This window comes from Onychostoma macrolepis, chromosome 19 (assembly GCF_012432095.1).
Source record: "Onychostoma macrolepis isolate SWU-2019 chromosome 19, ASM1243209v1, whole genome shotgun sequence".
Taxonomy (NCBI): Eukaryota; Metazoa; Chordata; class Actinopteri; order Cypriniformes; family Cyprinidae; genus Onychostoma; species Onychostoma macrolepis.
In genome coordinates this window covers 32,225,345-32,243,919 of record NC_081173.1, presented here as the reverse complement: position 1 = coordinate 32,243,919, position 18,575 = coordinate 32,225,345, and the positions used below count along the sequence as shown (strand labels likewise).

At 33.3% G+C, this 18,575-nt stretch overlaps 1 protein-coding gene across 1 annotated transcript; it reads left to right on the top strand.

Annotated features, from left to right (window-relative positions):
* Window positions 1-1,509: 1,509 nt before the first annotated feature.
* On the top strand, window positions 1,510-15,639 carry LOC131525733 (sodium-dependent neutral amino acid transporter B(0)AT3-like). The gene is made up of 12 exons (XM_058753644.1): window positions 1,510-1,669; window positions 3,310-3,450; window positions 4,114-4,251; window positions 5,372-5,553; window positions 7,337-7,447; window positions 7,600-7,712; window positions 8,918-9,046; window positions 9,150-9,306; window positions 10,367-10,571; window positions 11,238-11,397; window positions 12,428-12,590; window positions 13,904-15,639. Exons 1-12 carry the CDS (start codon window positions 1,525-1,527, stop codon window positions 14,108-14,110), a joined length of 1,851 nt encoding a protein of 616 aa, XP_058609627.1. The 5' UTR covers window positions 1,510-1,524; the 3' UTR covers window positions 14,111-15,639.
* Window positions 15,640-18,575: the final 2,936 nt, after the last annotated feature.

Genomic DNA, 18,575 nt, shown 5'->3' with positions numbered 1-18,575 from the left:
ATTGAGTAACTTAACATTTCAAGTTGACTAAACTAAAACTCAAACTTTTAAGTCAGCAGGGTAACAAATTATTTTAAGTTGAAACAACTATTTTTTTTTTTTACAGTGCATGTAGGGAATAGTGAATGAGGGTGTAGGGTGTGATTTGAAACAGCCTCTGAGCGCTGTTACTTCACAGGACTGCAGAAGGATACTTTCTCGAAAACAACAAATATTACCCAGAATGCATTGTGTTTTTTAATGGGATTTTACTGTTGTAATGAAAAAAACTGGATGTTACTGCCAGAATATGGCCGTTTTTTTACAGCAATTTTTTTACAGTGTATTTTTTATTATATATTATTTATTTCAACATGTTTTCAATAATTAGTTTTCATGTTATTTTTATTTAATATCAACATTTTTAATCTTACAGTTAAATTTTTTCATCAAATATTTATATTTAATTTGACATCAACATTTTACATTTTAATGATCCTGAAAAATAAAATGCATCACAGTTTCCACAAAAATATTGTGCAGCACAACTGTTTTCAACATTGATAATAATCAGAAATGTTTCTTGAGCAGTAAATCAGCATATTAGAATGATTTCTGAAGGATGTGACAATGAAGACTGGAGTAATGATGCTAAAAATTCAGCTTTGATCACAGAAATAAATGACAGTTTAACACATATTCACATAGAAAACAGCTATTTTAAATTACAATAATATTTAACTAATTTTACAGATTTTTCTGTATTTTTAATCAAGTAAATGCAGCCTTGATGAGCAGAAGAGTAAGGACTCTTTCAAAAACATTTTAAAAATCTTACCGACCCTATATGTGTATATAGATTCATGTAAAAATACAGTACATATATGAAAGTGAAAACTGAAAGTTATAATGATTCTCTTGTGATTGTTCATCTAATGAGAGTTGGGTCTGGTTTGATAGTAGAGATGATCATCCTCAGGCTGATAACCGATACGATCGAGCTCACAAACACTGGTTACCAGTGATTCACCGAGCAAAACATCCAGACCCAGTGTTTGGAGTAAAGCCGATGTTGTCATCAGCAGCCGATCACCTAGCGACCGGCCCGAACACCCTAGTTACCAGTGTCCAGTCTTCAGACATTTACCTCAGTCTGCTAAATGAGCTGCTAAAACAGTGCATCTGAGTGTAATGACAAATCAGAGCCATGCTTTCAGAATTATTTACTAGTAACTGTGCCCACAAAATGATTTCTGAAGTGTCACTGTGCCTCCCGATTATGAGAAAGGACTTTGTTTTTAGATGAATGAGATAAAAACATAATGAGGACTATAAAATATTACAGCAGTGGCACGCAGGCAACCTTTGCATCTTGGTTTTTATAGTGAAAACACAGATTTAGGAAGGGAGTTACACATTAAACTGCAGCACACAGCTCTGCAAACTGCATTTTCAACCAATGCATAAATTATACGCCCTGTTTATAGTTAGTTGTGCGAGTATATAACCCACCCGTGGAGCACACAGACACACACTGCATCAAGGATGGACACAGCCAGCATCGCCTCCAGCGCTCAGGAACGGCCCAAATGGGACAATAAGGTCCAGTATCTGCTGACATGCATCGGATTCGCTGTGGGACTCGGGAACGTCTGGAGATTCCCGTACCTCTGCCAGATCTACGGAGGAGGTGACTGGATTAATACAGGAAAAATAATGCAGAAGATGATGTTGATTTGAGTGGTTTTAGATCAACTTCTATGCTGAAAAATATTCAGTGTATAGGATTGACTTTAAAACAATTTTTGATGGTAAATGTGAACCTGGACCACAAAACCAGTCTTAAATCGCTGGGGTATATTTGTAGTAATATCCATTTTTCTTTTATGCCAAAAATCATTAGGATATTAAATAAAGATCATGTTTCATGAAGATATTTTGTAAATTTCCTACTGTAAATATATCAAAACTTGCAGTAATATGCATTGCTAAGAACTTCATTTGAACAACTTTAAAGGTGATTTTCTCAATATTTAGATTTTTTTGCACCCTCAGATTCCAGATTTTCAAATAGTTGTATCTCAGACAAATATTGTCCGATCCTAACAAACCATACATCAATGGAAAGCTTATTTATTCAGCTTTCAGGTGATGTATACATTTAAAAATTTACCCTTATGAATGGTTTTGTGGTCCAGGGTCACAAATTTGACAATAATTACAAAGAAAATGGCAAACACATTGAATTATATGTGAAATTTTGAAGTAGAAAGACTGAAATTTGATTTTCTAGTAAAACATTCTCCAATAATCTCAGAAAAATATTTTTTTTACAGTATTTAGTGAATGTACATTTGTTGTTTTTGACAAATATAAACAATTTTAGCATCAAACATGCTTACGAACTTTAGTTACTTCAATAATAAAATTTGTTACATTAGTTAATGCATTAACTTACAATAAGCAATATATTTACAACACTTTTCATTTTACATTAGTAAATAAAAACACAACTGTTCATTGTTTGTTGTTTATGTTCACAATGCATTAACCCGTGTTAACAGATTTAACTTCTGATTTCAAAAAAGCATTATTAAATACTGAAATGAACATCAATATTAATAAACGCTGTATTGTTAATTGTTAGGTCTACTAATACAGTTACCCTGTTAACAAATTAACCATATCTGTAAAGTGTTATAAAAATACTTTATAGCTGTTGTTGAAAGTAATTACATTTCCTTCATGAAAGTTCCTGAAGTCAGTAAATAATAAATCAACTTCTTCCTAGAGTTATTAAATAATAAATTAAGTTATAAGTATATTAAGTAGGTAATAATCAAATCGATCAAAATAAATGCTCTTATGTCTCTAATGCATTACTTTCCATAAAAAGTAACGATGTAACACAATAAGTTACTTTTTTATCGAGTAACCCAATATTGTAATGCATTACATAGTTACTTTTTATGGAAAGTAACAGAATAAGTTACTTTTTTATCGAGTAACGCAATACTGTAATGCATTACTTTCCATAAAAAGTAACAATGTAACACAAGTTACTTTTTTTTTTCGAGTAACCCAATACTGTAATGCATTACTTTCCACAAAAAGTAACAATGTAACACAATGAGTTACTTTTTTATCAAGTAACCCAATACTGTAATGCATTACATAGTTACTTTTTATGGAACGTAATACAATAAGTTACTTTTTTATTGAGTAACGCAATATTGTAATGCATTCCTTCTAAAAGTAACTTTCCCCAACACTGCATATCAGTATTTGAAGTCAGATCTGGAGGTTGTTGTTTTGTTGTGTGTGTGTCAGGTGCGTTCCTGATCCCGTACCTGATCGCGCTGGTCTTCGAGGGTCTGCCGCTGCTGTATCTGGAGCTGGCCATCGGTCAGAGTCTGAGGAAGGGCAGCATTGGTGTCTGGCACTCCATCTCTCCTCTGCTGGGTGGAGTCGGTGAGTGAAACACATTCAGCTGCACGTTACTCACACACAATGTTTTAGCACACAGTTAACACAATTAACATGTAGCCATGTTGCTAGCATGATTAGCATACTGTTAGCATGTTTTAACACATTGTTAACATGATTAGCATGTTGCTGACATGATTTGCATGTTGATAACATGATTAGAATAGTGTTAGTTAACATCTTCTAATTTAATATGTTGATAGTATGATTTAACATGATGTTAGTATGATTTTGCATGTTTCTAACATGATTTAACACATTGCTAGCATGTTTTAACATGATTTAATATGTTGCAAGCATGATTTAGCATGTTTAGGATAGTCATTAAGCTTTGCTGGTGACAGACAGCTTAAACAATCTGTACAAAAGTTTTCACCCCCTCAGTGAAAGTCTATGTGACTTTCGTTTAAGTAGTTTTGATAGGTCCGGCTTTGTCAAGCCAACATCCCAACATCAGCGGGCTTGTTTTTACTGCTGTGAAGCATGCTGAATTTTCTTTTATGGCTTTTATTCTCTGGTTGTTTTCTGCGGCATTCTGTTATTTTCCATGGTTGAATGTTTAATGTGTTGTCAGATTGTATTCAAGTCTTTATGAGCTCATAAAAGCATTATTGGGTTATTACCATATAATTGCACTTGTGTTGGCAGGCGTGGCATCAATGATCATCTCGTTGCTGGTGGGTTTGTTTTATAATACCATCCTGGCCTGGGTTCTCTGGTATTTCTTCCACTCGTTTCAGGATCCACTGCCCTGGAGCCAATGCCCCATCAACGAGAACCGCACCGGTACTGAGAGAGAAACACGTCAGGAACACTGCAGAACAAATACGACATTTCAGTCCATTTAGACATTTCTTTCCTCACAATTAAGCTTGTTTGTTATGAGGTGCCCATAAATGTAATATAATGAAAATTAAGCGAAGGGTGAGGTTCAGGCAGGAAGTAATGAATTTTTTTTTTAAATCATAAAATCAGAATACTGTAAATCATAAAAGTAAAGAAAAAGAGAAAAGCAATTCTTACAAAACCTGTCAAGGCCTGTCAGCATGTCTTAGTCATAGTTTATCAATAATAAATAAATAAATAAATAAATCGTAATTTAAATAAAATAAAACATACATATAAATAAATATATATAGGAATACATAGAAATACAGTAAATAAAATAAATACCAAAATATGAATAAATATAAATATACATTTTATATAAATATATATTAAAAGTAAAGAAAATGCAAAACAAACTAATCAATAACATCTAAAAAGTACAAAGCATACAAAAATATAAATACATTAAAAATAAATGAAAATAAATAAATAGAAAATAAAATAAAAATATATATAATTGCAATAAAATTAAGAATTTATAAAATATAGTAAAATTAAATCAATGTAATATAATAAAATTAAAATATATACAAAATTCTGTACATAAATAGAAATATATATAAAAATACATACAAAAATAAAGGAATACATAAAAATATAGCAAATAATATAAATACAAAAATATGAATAAAACAAATAAAAATATAAATGTACATTAAAAGTAAAGAAAATGCAATGCAATAAAATAAAATCTAAAAAAGCTAATAAAAATATAGATAAAATAAAATTTTAAGCAACCAAATAAATAGGAATACATAAATAAATGCAACAAATAAATCCATTAAAAAGTAAATATAAATAAAATATACATTAAGTATATAAAGTAATTAAGTACCTAAATTAAGGAATTAATAACGTTTTATATATACAGTAATAATGTTTTTAAATGATGTATTATAAATGTGTGTTGTATACACACATTAAGACATTAAGAATAAACATATTATATAACAATATTTGTTGTTATTTGTTTTTCCCAAGTATCTGAGGTGTTGTTATCTGGGTCTGTGTGGTGTAGGTTACGTGGAGGAGTGTGTCGCCAGCACACCGGTCAACTACTTCTGGTACAGACAGACGCTGAACATCTCGCCGGACATCGAGGAGAGCGGCTCGCTGCAGTGGTGGCTCGTCGTGTGTCTGGCCTCGGCCTGGAGCATCGTCTACATCTGCTTCATACGGGGCATCGAGACCATCGGCAAGGTGACACCAACCGTCCCAAAAACAACAACCTTTACTGAGCTTTATCACGGGTTATGCGGTTTAATGTGTTGATAGTTAACTCTGCATTTGAAATCTGATACAATTTTTTCATTCAAGAATCATTATTTTATAAAACAGTCATAAATTAATATTTTTCAAATAAGCCCACACTGCATCTAATCAGCAACTTCTCATTATAAATGAATGTGAAAAAATATCAAAAGTTTTGAATGGTACCGTTTTATTACTGCACTGTAAAAAATTGCTGTAAAATTTACAGTAACTTACTGGCAATTTTGGTTGCCAGTAAGACTGTAAATTTACAAGAGTACTGTAAATCAATAATTACAATTGTACTGTAAAAATACATCAAACTCTTGCATGCTGTGAAATTGTTATGATGGTGTGTAAACATTTGGTAAACTTATTTCATTTGATTCTACTAAGAAGGAACATTTCTTAATATAAAACTGCAGACACTTAATTTGTAATAGTAAAGTTACTAAAAACATGACTTTTACTCAAATCGTTGCAGTTTATTCTTAGTAGAATCAAATGAAATAAGTTTACCAAATGTTTACACCATCACAACAATTTTACAGCATACAAGAGTTTGCTGTATTTTTACAGTACAATTGTAATTATTGATTTACAGTACTCTTGTAAGTTTACAGTCTTACTGGCAACCAAAATTGCCAGTAACTTACTGTAAATTTTACAGCAATTTTTTACAGTGTGCATTTGATCCTTTTTGATAAATTTTAGAAATTCTTTGAAATTTCAAATTACACATGAACCAGAACAAAAATATATGTAAAAAATACATATAGTTTTGTCAATATTAATGAGAAATCTTATTTGAATATATCATTGTATGTAATTTATAAGAACACATAATCTGAGAATAACCCCAATGGAATGAATAGAGATTAATTAAAAAACCTACATATATATTTCTAACAAAACAAACATTGTTCAAAGATTTAAAACAGGAGTAAAGAATTTTACTTGCATAAAATGTTTCAAAAAGTGATCAGTTTTTCATGCTGCAATCGTTCATCAATAGATGTAGATATTTATGTTCATCAACAAAATTTAGTCCAAAAGTGTGTAAGATCTGAGAAAAAGACTCAATATGTCACAAAAGTTTTTTGATGCTAATGTAACTTCATAGATTATTTTACAGAAGGTATTTGCGACACTAATGGTGCTCCATACAAACCCGGGTCAAAAATGACCCAAACACGAAACAAATTATATCTCTGAAAAAACACCTGTAAAAAATCCGAAAAAAATAAATGATGTGTATTTTGAGCATTTTCAGAGCTTCGTTCCCTTACTAAAATCTATGCATTTTTTATACATTTTTATGTATCTCTTCCAGAACACTGACTTGAATATGCTGCGAGGGTTAAGCAAAAATCCACTTAATAATTGTGATAATTTTTTCAGAAAACAAAACTTAATATTTCATGATTTTGCTTCTCAAATAATTATCTGGACTTAAGAATGTTTTGACATTTATACTCTAAAACAAGGCAAAACTACTGAGGAAGAAATAACACTGTTATTAATTAATAACAATAACATTATTTTCTTCTAATGGTGCTCCATACAAACCCGGGTCAAAAATGACCCGAACACAAAATGTGTTATATCTCTGAAAAAATAACTGTAAAAAATCTGAAAAAAATAAATGATGCTCTCAAATTATCTGCAGGGTTTCATTCCCTTACTAAAAACTAGGCATTGTTCAGAAGTGTTTCTCTGGACTGTGTTGCAGGCCGTGTACGTGACGGCCACGTTTCCATACCTGGTGTTGACCATCTTTCTGGTGAGGGCCCTTACTCTGCCCGGGGCCACAGATGGGCTTCTGTACCTCTTCACTCCAAACGTGAGTCTCTCACACACACACACACACACACACACACACACACACACAGACGGATGGACACACACACACACACACACACACACACACAGACTCACACTGACACACACACAGACACACACTCGCACACGTTTGATGTGATCTTGTGTCTGCAGTGGACACTGCTGACGGATCCTCAGGTTTGGCTGGACGCTGCGACGCAGATCTTCTTCTCTCTGTCTCTGGCGTTCGGTGGACTCATCGCCTTCTCCAGCTACAACCCCAAAAAGTACAACCTGACAAGAAAAAAAAATCAATTCTGTTACAAATTCCAATGACACCAATGATTCTTACATTTCACATTCATCCTAATATTCTATTATAATATTCTGTAACTTTGCAAAAAGGTTCATTTGTTAACATCAGTTAACAACATTAGTTACAATGAACTAACATTTAAACTTCTAAAGAATTTATTAATCTTAGTTAAATGTTAAAATCAAAGTTTACATCTGTCAATATTATTTAATGAACCTGAACATGAAATAATAATGAACAGATGTGTTTTTATTAACTAATGTTAACAAATATTAATAAATATGTATAAATAAATAAAAGAATACATAAATATAGTAAATAAAAATATAAATAAATACATTAAAAGTTCATTTCAATTATAAATATAAAAATATATTTACTCAGCAAAATATATATTAAATATATTACATAAATTGCAATACTATACATATATATAAAAACATACATAGAACCAGCAACAAAATATTAATATTATAGTTTAGTTCACAGAGACTACAAAAAATCTATATATACTGAATCAGCAAACAAATGTAATGTTAATATTATACGTATTATTACATAAACAGCAATACTCTTAAAGAATATATAAATACATATATTCATATTACAAAGTTCACAGAGACATAAATGTATATTAAATATTTCTAATGAAGATTAACTTGTTTTTAAGAAAAGAAGTAACACTGAATCACAAATTATTACATAAATTGCAATACAAAAAAAACAAAAACAAGAAATAAACTTCAGTATTGAATCGGCAACAAAATACACAACATAATTCATTATCATACTTAATGTGAAATTGGGCGATGGTTTGCCTAAACATTATTTCAAATGCATTATGTGCTGGATGAACAGTCTAAAATGCATTATAATCTTGTTTAAAGTGACTTATAACGCATTATGCATACGAAAGGTGAATAATGCACATACAGTTAGGTCCATATATATTGGGACACAGGCACAATTTTTATTATTTTAGCTGTTGACCAAAACATACTCAAGTTACAGTTATATAATGAATGTGAATTAAAGCTTAACATCTGCACTTCAATTTCATCTCGATTGTTATATTTCAAATCCATTGTAGTGGTGTATAAAGGCAAAAGCACAGAAACTCAGTCGGTGTGTGAATACTTCTGGACCTGACTGTGTATGTAACTGTGTGTGTTTCAGGAATGACTGTGAACGGGACGCTCTGTTTGTTGGGATCATTAACAGCGCCACGTCTCTCTACGCTTCCATTCCCATCTTCGCCATCCTGGGCTTCAAAGCCACGAGCAACTACAACTCCTGCATTTACAGGTGAAGCACAGCAAACTCAACCCGTGCCTTTATTATGCACGAACACACACGCACTATAAGGGCTATAATGAGAGGATTTTAATGGTGTTTCATTCCACTGCAGTAACATCCTGGATCTGACCAATGCTTTTGACGTCGCCGAAAAAAACATCACGATCGAGAACTACGAGAACTGGTTAACACAACTGAACACAACCGATCCGGACAAAGTCTCCAGTCTGAACCTCAAACACTGCGACCTCCAGAACTTTCTGGACCAGGTAAACGATCGCTCTCTAAATCATAAACAACAGCAGGCTTTGTCATGTGTGTTTGAAAGTGAACTGAGCTGTTATCTGAATCTGATTCAGATAACAGCTCAGGTTCACTTTCTACACATTTATATTTACTTATTTGGCTTATAAACCCCTTCAGAACAGGAAACTGTGATGCATTTTATTTTTCAGGATGATTAGAAAGTTCAAAAGAACAGCATTTATTTACAACAGAAATCTTTTGTAACATTATAAGTGTCTTTAGTGTCACTTTTCATCAATTCAGTGCAGCCTTGATGAATAAAAGCATTAATTTCAGTATACGTACCTCAGTCTTGAAGATTTAATTTTTTTTAATAATGTTAAATTACTTAATTAAAAAATAAAAAATAAATATAAATAAAATAAAAAATATAATATGATAAAAATGAAAAAAAAATGAAAAATGAAAAAAATTGATAAAAATGATAAAAAAAATAAAACAAATAAATAATACTAAAACTGCTATATTAACACCTGCTCAAAACAAAAGGCTGGTGGTCTTAAAAGTACTTAAACATAAATAATAGATAAAATAATTAATACAATATTAATAAATAATTTTAGAATGAAAACAAATCTAATACAAAAATCTAAATTACAAATTAAAGTTTAATTAAAAAATATATATATATTTTACTAAAAACTAAATAAATTGATAAAATGCAAAAAACAACAACAAATCTAATACAAAAATCTAAATTACAAAGTAAAGTTTAATTAACAAAAAATAAAAAATAAAAAAATAATATAAAAAATAAATCAAAATTGAGAAAAACACAAAAAAAAATCATAAATGTAAAATGAAAATTAATAGCTTGAATAAAAACAAAAATTCAAAAATAATTAATAAAAATGCTAAATTAACTAAAATTATATTCAAGATTACAAGACTTTGTTTCTTAAAACTAGGAGCTCCAATTAAAGCTGATCGTGTGCAGTGGATGAAACAGCACTGTATTTATCGAACCGAAAGAGTTCCCATCACACCCCATATATCTGTGTCTGACGGCTCTCTCTTACCCAGAGTGCTTCAGGAACGGGGCTGGCGTTCATCGTGTTCACGGAGGCTGTGATCGAGATGCCGGGCTCGCAGGTGTGGGCCGTGCTCTTCTTCGTCATGCTCTTCAGTCTGGGTCTGTCCTCTATGTTCGGTAATCTGGAGGGAATCCTGACGCCGCTGCTGGACCTGCACCTGGTGCCCAAATGGATGCCCAAAGAGCTCTTCACAGGTAAACACAGCGAGTCAACCAGGGCCTTCACGTGTGCTAACGAGCAGTGTTGGGGAAATTACTTTTAAAAGTAATGCATTATAATATTGGGTTACTCCCTAAAAAAGTAAGTAATTATGTTACTTAGTTACTTTTTATGGAAAGTAATGTGTTACGTTACTTTTGAAATCTGGGCAGGGCTTGCTCGTTTAATTAGTGCTGTCAAACGATTAATCTCTGTTAACTGTATATATATATAATATATGTGTGTACTGTAAATATACACAGTACACACATATATTACATGAACAAACTTTTATTTTGGATGCGATTAATCGTTTGAAAGCACTATTTTTATTTAATTTTTTATCAGCAAAGGACCTCGAGGTGAGAATCGAACTCGGGTCGCTGTGAGCACAGTTGCGCTATATGTCAACGCACTAAGCAATTTTTTTATATTAAAAGTTCTTATTTTACAAATGTAAAAGCCCTTCCACAACAAAAGTGAAATGAATCAGCCTCAGTAGAGGGGCGCAGCTCAAACTAATCACATGAAGAATACTTATTTGAAAGTATTTACTTATTTGAAAAAGTAATTCAGATAGTTCCTTCTAAGTTAAAAAGTAATGCATACTTTGCTAGTTGAAAAAAGTAATCTGATTAAACGTTAACGAGCTCTCGCTGCAGGTCTGATTTGTGTGCTGAACTTCCTCGTGGCGCTGATCTTCACGCTGGGATCTGGCAACTACTGGCTGGAGATCTTCAACAGTTACGTGGGCTCCGTCCCGCTCCTCGTCATCGCCTTCTGCGAGATCATCGGCGTCGTCTTCTTCTACGGGATGAACCGGTCGGTAAACTCACTCAATACGACACAGTCTGACAGATTAAAGATTATAATTATAATAAAAATTATAATTATCATAAAAATTCTCATTTTCAAATACAAAAAAAAAAAAAAACACTTAAATGTTAAAACCGCTGAATGGTAAATTGAAAGGAATCATTTTAAAATATAAAGAATCAAAATAAAACTCTTAAAATTAAATTGTTAAAATGTAAAATTAAAATACCAAACACCAAAATGTATAAAAAAAGCTAAATTAAAATAATCTTAAAATACAAAAAAAAACGCTTACTAAAATTAAATTATAGATGTTAAATTAAAATGAATAATAAAATAAAATGTAAAGATGTAAAATTAAAATAAACTATTTTAAAAACAAATTAAAACACTTGCTAAAAATGAATTAAATCATTAAAAATAAAAATGTGAATAAAACTGTGAAGAGTTAAAAATATGAATTTTAAATTATTTATATATACAGTACATACACACGTGTATTTTTTAAAGAATCACTCAAAATGCAATATTCAATAAAAACCAAAGCATAACATTTTAATTAAAACAAAAATTAAAATCTAAAATTAAAATGAAAACAAATATCCAAGTAAAAGAAACAAAATTTACAAAAATGTAAAAGATATATAATTTTAAAACAATCTAAATAAAACCTACTAAAAATCTAATCATAAAAACCTTAAAAAATTAAAAAACACTACAAAGAAATCATAAACATTAATCAATATTAAAATGAAACTTTCTACTAATTAAATTATAAAAATGTAAAATTAAAATAATTTTAAAATAAATTTTAAAAAACACTAAAAAGTTTAAATAAAAAAAATTTGAAACATTATTTGTTTATCAGCATGTCACACGAGCATGTTGATAAATTATTTAAATATGAACTTAAAATCTTGAAGTTTGGCTGACATAAAAGTCTGGGAATAAGTCTGAGATGGTAGATGGAGAGAGATGAATGGGATGAACATCAGTGATTGCGCAGAAGACTGAGCGCTGGCTGCTTGTGCTTCAGGTTCAGTGATGATATCGAGAGCATGACGGGCCGCCGGCCGAACCTGTTCTGGCGTGTGTGCTGGATGGGCATCAGTCCCATCATGCTGCTGGTGGTTCTGGTGGCGTACGTCGTGGTCCAGGTCCAGAAACACCCCACATATTTCGCCTGGAACCCAGAATACGTGAGTCTGAAGCACATCCACACACAACACAACCAGTAATACCCAGCATCCTTACAGTATAACACAAGGCCGTAACCATGTCTTGAATGTTGGGGGGAGGGACCTATTTATATCCATACATATATGTATAAATATATATAAACATAACAGGTGTTTACATATACTCCACAAAACAAAATAATAACTGAATTTATAAAAACAACCCCATTCAAAAGTTTACACACCCTTGAATCTTAATACTATGTGTCATTTCCTGGATGATCCACGACTGTTTTTATATTTTGTGATAGTTGTTCATGAGTTGGTTCTGAGCAGGTTAACTGCCTGCTGTTCTTCAGAAAAACCCCCATCTCCTGCACATCCTTTGGATTTCCAGCATCTTCTGCATATTTGAACCTTTTCCAATAGATAAATAGCTTATTCAGGACAGTAAAAAATAACATGCAATTTTAATGCCTCTTGTTTTGTTTCAATTATTAACATTTTGCAAGGGGTATGTAAACTTATGAGCACAACTGTATATATATATAAATATATATATACAGTTGTGCTCATAACTATATATATATATATATATATATATAGTTGAGGTCAAAAGTTTACACCCCTCTTTCAGAATCTGCAAAATGTTAATTATTTTACCAAAATAAGAGGGATCATACAAAATGCATGTTATTGTTTTAGTACTGGCCTGAATAAGCTATTTCACATAAAAGATGTTTACATATAGTCCACAAGAGAAAATAACAGTTGATGAATTTATAAAAATTACTCCGTTCAAAAGTTTACATCCCCTTGATTCTTAATACTGTGTTGTTCCCTGAATGATCCACAGCTGTGTTTTTTTGTTTAGTGATAGCTGTTCATGAGTCCCTTGTTTTTTCTGAACAGTTAAACTGCCTGCTGTTCTCCAGGAAAAATCCTTCAGCTCCCACAAATTCTTTGGTTTTCCAGCATTTTTGGGTATTTGAACCCTTTCCAACAATGACTGTATGATTTTAAGATCCATCTTTTCACACTGAGAACAACTGAGGGATTCATATGCAGCTATTACAGAAGATTCAAACGCTCACTGATGCTCCAGAAGGAAAAACCATGCATTAAGAGCTGGGGTGTGAAAACTTTTGATCAGAAGGGAGATGTGTACATTTTTCTTATTTTGCCTAAATATCATGTTTTTTTTTTTCATTTAGTACTGCCCTTCAGAGGCTACAGAAGATACTTGCATGTCTCCCAGAAGACAAATTAAATTAAATTACCCTGATCTTCAAATTTAGAAGTTTATAACACATGCTGTGCTTGTTACGGTGCAGGAAAACTTCCCGGAGTCGGAGGAGAAGCCGTACTCGAACTGGGTGTTTGCCATCTGTGTGCTGCTGAGCTTCGTTCCCGTTATCTCCATCCCCATCGTGGCCGTTTACAGACTGATCCGACGGCAAACACAGCCACAGACCGGCATCGGTCTCCCAAACCCCTACGACAACCAGTCCTTCAGCACAGAGAGCGTCAAAGCGCACTAGAGAAGCTTCCTATCATTCCCTGCCAGAAACAAACCCCTGCAGGACCAGAACATTTCCTTCAGGAAGAAACACTGTTTTCACCGTTTTCAGGATCTGAACTCTGAAATTGAATACAACTTCACTGCATCTTTACTAAAGAAAAACAAATATAATCTCAATGAAAAATTTAATTTTTGTTCTTAAAATAGCAGAAAAAAGCAGATAATTTCCCCTCTATCAATTTACCTAATGTTTTATTTCTAAATATTATTACTACCAGACCAAATCCTTAGATTATTACTAAATATCTGACTGGTAGTTTTGATTAAGACTATCAGTCAAATGTTTTTGAACAGTAAGATTTTGAATGTTTTTTTAAAGAAAGTCTCTTCTGCTCACCAAGCCTATATTTTTTGATCCAAAATACAGCAAAAGCTGTAATATTGTGAAATATTTTTACTATTTAAAATAACTGCTTTCTATTTAAAAATAGTTTCAAATGTAATTTATTTCTGTGATCAAAACTGAATTTTCAGCATCATTACTCCAGTCTTGAGTGTCACATGATCCTTCAGAAATTATTCTAATATGGGGGGGTTATAGAAATTAATACTTTTATTTAGCAAAGATGCTTTAAATTGATCAAAAGTGATGATAAAGACATTTATGTTACAAAAGATTTCTATTTCAGATAGATGCTGTTGATCTGAACTTTCTATTCATCTGTGAATCCTGAAAAAATTATATTCAGCTGTTTTCAACATAATAATAATAAATGTTTATTGAGCATCATATCAGAATGATTTCTGAAGGATCATGTGACCGGAGTAATGATGCTAAAAATTCAGCTTTGAAATCACAGGAATAAATAGTGTGTTTCTGATTACAAATTACATGATAAACTCGTTTACTCATTTTGAGTAATGTATTTTGATTACTTTTTAAAATCAAACTTGTTTTAAACTTAACATTAAATGTACCATATTGATATACAAAACAGAGTAAGAAAATATATTATTTTCTATATCAACAACATAAAATGCATTACACATTACATTATTGAGTTGATAGTGAGTAAACAGTGAGTTGATCAAAAGTTAATGACAAATAAAATCATAATTAGTCAATAAAATCCATTAATCTGTAACCCATAAATATGTAACTGTAACCTGATTATGAGCATAATAGTATCAAATATCAATATTTGACTCTTTACAAACTCACTGTAAGACAAACACTGGATTCTTTAACATTATATTTTAGCAGACATTCCTCATCTAGTCACACATTACAAACATCAGTGAATTTCCACTGACTGAAGCGAGTGAGAAACTGATCTGAGCCGTGTTTTGCTCACTGATCACGTTCTCTCGCTGGCGGATGAGATTCAGTTAGTCAGTAACCAGAATAACCAGCGCAAGTATTTACAGCTGCATTAAACTCAGTCATAATGTGAGTGAACGCTGAACATCAGCTCATTCACCGCTGGAAAAATGTCATGTTCGTTAATCAATAGGAAACTATAAAAATAAAAAGTCTATTTTTACAAATCTGCATTTTTTGAGTCTTGTTTACAGCAGCAGTCCAGATGCAAACCAGTTGTTTTTACACATTTTCTGCACTGATCTGAGGGTAAAATCTGCAAAATATATATTAAACATTGTTAATTTATTGCACTTTTTTGGTGATATCTATATATATACACAAACCCGATCCCAAAAAAATTGGGACACTGTACAAATTGTGAATAAAAACAGAATGCAATGATGTGGAAGTTTCAAATTTCAATATTTTATTCAGAATACAACATAGATGACATATCAAATGTTTAAACTGAGAAAATGTATCATTTTAAGGGAAAAATAAGTTGATTTTAAATTTCATGGCATCAACACATCTCAAAAAAGTTGGGACAAGGCCATGTTTACCACTGTGTGGCATCCCCTCTTCTTTTTATAACAGTCTGCAAACGTCTGGGGACTGAGGAGACAAGCTGCTCAAGTTTATAGGAATGTTGTCCCATTCTTGTCTAATACAGGCTTCTAGTTGCTCAACTGTCTTAGGTCTTCTTTGTCGCATCTTCCTCTTTACGATGCGCCAAATGTTTTCTATGGGTGAAAGATCTGGACTGCAGGCTGGCCATTTCAGTCCCCGGATCCTTCTTCTACGCAGCCATGATGTTGTAATCGATGCAGTATGTGGTCTGGCATTGTCATGTTGGAAAATGCAAGGTCTTCCCTGAAAGAGACGACGTCTGGATGGGAGCATATGTTGTTCTAGAACTTGGATATACCTTTCAGCATTGATGGTGCCTTTCCAGATGTGTAAGCTGCCCATGCCACACGCACTCATGCAACCCCATACCATCAGAGATGCAGGCTTCTGAACGGAGCGCTGATAACAACTTGGGTTGTCCTTGTCCTCTTTAGTCCGGATGACATGGCGTCCCAGTTTTCCAAAAAGAACTTCAAATTTTGATTCGTCTGACCACAGAACAGTTTTCCACTTTACCACGGTCCATTTTAAATGAGCCTTGGCCCAGAGAAAACGCCTGTGCTTCTGGATCATGTCTGGATATGGCTTCTTTTTTGACCTATAGAGTTTTAGCCGGCAACGGCGAATGGCACGGTGGATTGTGTTCACCGACAATGTTTTCTGGAAGTATTCCTGAGCCCATGTTGTGATTTCCATTACAGTAGCATTCCTGTATGTGATGCAGTGCAGTCTAAGGGCCCGAAGATGGTTCGGGCATCCAGTATGGTTTTCCGGCCTTGACCCTTACGCACAGAGATTGTTCCAGATTCTCTGAATCTTTGGATGATATTATGCACTGTAGATGATGATAACTTCAAACTCTTTACAATTTTTCTCTGAGAAACTCCTTTCTGATATTGCTCCACTATTTTTCGCCGCAGCATTGGGGGAATTGGTGATCCACTTCCCATCTTGACTTCTGAGAGACACTGCCACTCTGAGAGGCTCTTTTTATACCCAATCATTTTGCCAGTTGACCTAATAAGTTGCAAATTGGTCCTCCAGCTGTTCCTTATATGTACATTTATCTTTTCCGGCCTCTTACTGCTACCTGTCCCAACTTTTTTGGAATGTGTAGCTCTCATGAAATCCAAAATGAGCCAATATTTGGCATGACATTTCAAAATGTCTCACTTTCAACATTTGATATGTTATCTATATTCTATTGTGAATAAAATATAAGTTTATGTAAATTTGTAAATTATTGCATTCCTTTTTTATTCGCAATTTGTACAGTGTCCCAACTTTTTTGGAATCGGGTTTGTATATATATATATAGATAGATAGATAGATAGATATATAGATATTTATAGATAGATAGATAGATAGATACATACACACACAAACACACACACAGTATCTCACAAAAGTGAGTACACCCCTCACATTTCAGCAACAATTTTAGTATATCTTCTCAAGAGACAATATTGTACAAATGAAACTTGGATATATTTTAGAGTAGTCAATGTGCAGCTTGTATAGCAGTAAACATTTATTGTGCTCTAAATATAACTCAGTATATAGCCATTATTGTCTAAATAACTGGCAACAAAATTCAGTACACCCTAAGTGAACATGTCAAAACTGTGGCCAAAGTGTCAATATTTTGTAGGGGCATCATTGTTATCCAGCACTGCCTTAATACTCCTGGGTTTGGAGTTCACCAGAGCTGCGCAGGTTGTTGCTGGAGTCATCTTCCACTCCTCCATAATAACATCACGGAGCTGCTGGATGTTAGACACATGGTGCTTCTCCACCTTCAGCTTGAGGATGATCCACATGTGCTCCATAGGATTCAGGTCTGGAGACATACTTGGCCACTCCATCACCTTCACCCTCAGCTTCATCAGCAAGGCAGTTGTCATCTTGGCGGTGTGTTTGGGGTCGTTATTATGTTGGAAAACTGCCTCAGTACATGTTGGACTCCATGTTTCCCTCAATGAACCTCAGCTCTCCAGTACCAGCAGCACTCATGCAGCACCAGACCATTGAAGCTACCACCACCATGCTTGACTGTAGGCAAGACACAATTTTCTTGGTACTCCTCACCAGGGCATCGCCACACATGCTGGACACCATCTGAGCCTCATCAGATCAGCCTCATCTATCTTAGTCTCATCAGACCACAGGACATGGTTCCAGTAATTCATGCTCTTGGACAGGTTGTCTTCAGCAAACTGTTTGCAGGCTTTTTTGTGAGCCAGCTTCAGAAGAGGCTTCCTTCTGGGATGACGGTCATGCAAACCAACTTGTTGCAGTGTGCGGCGTATGGTCTGAGCTCTAAAGCAATGCTGGCAGCACTCATGCATCTGTTTTTTGAAGCCAGCTTCTGCACCTGAAGCACAGCACAAGGACTCAACTTCTTTGATCGACCCTTGCGAGGCCTGTTCCGAGTGAAACCCGTCTTGGAAAACCTCTGTATGACGCTGGCCACTGTACTGTAACTCAGTTT

Excerpts from the sequence above, each read along its gene's own strand:
- LOC131525733 (XM_058753644.1), top strand. The coding sequence starts at position 1,525 with ATGGACACAGCCAGCATCGCCTCCAGCGCTCAGGAACGGCCCAAATGG. Across the intron at positions 7,448-7,599 it reads TGTACCTCTTCACTCCAAAC|TGGACACTGCTGACGGATCC; the intron begins GTGAGTCTCTCA and ends TTGTGTCTGCAG. Across the intron at positions 10,572-11,237 it reads GCCCAAAGAGCTCTTCACAG|GTCTGATTTGTGTGCTGAAC; the intron begins GTAAACACAGCG and ends CTCTCGCTGCAG.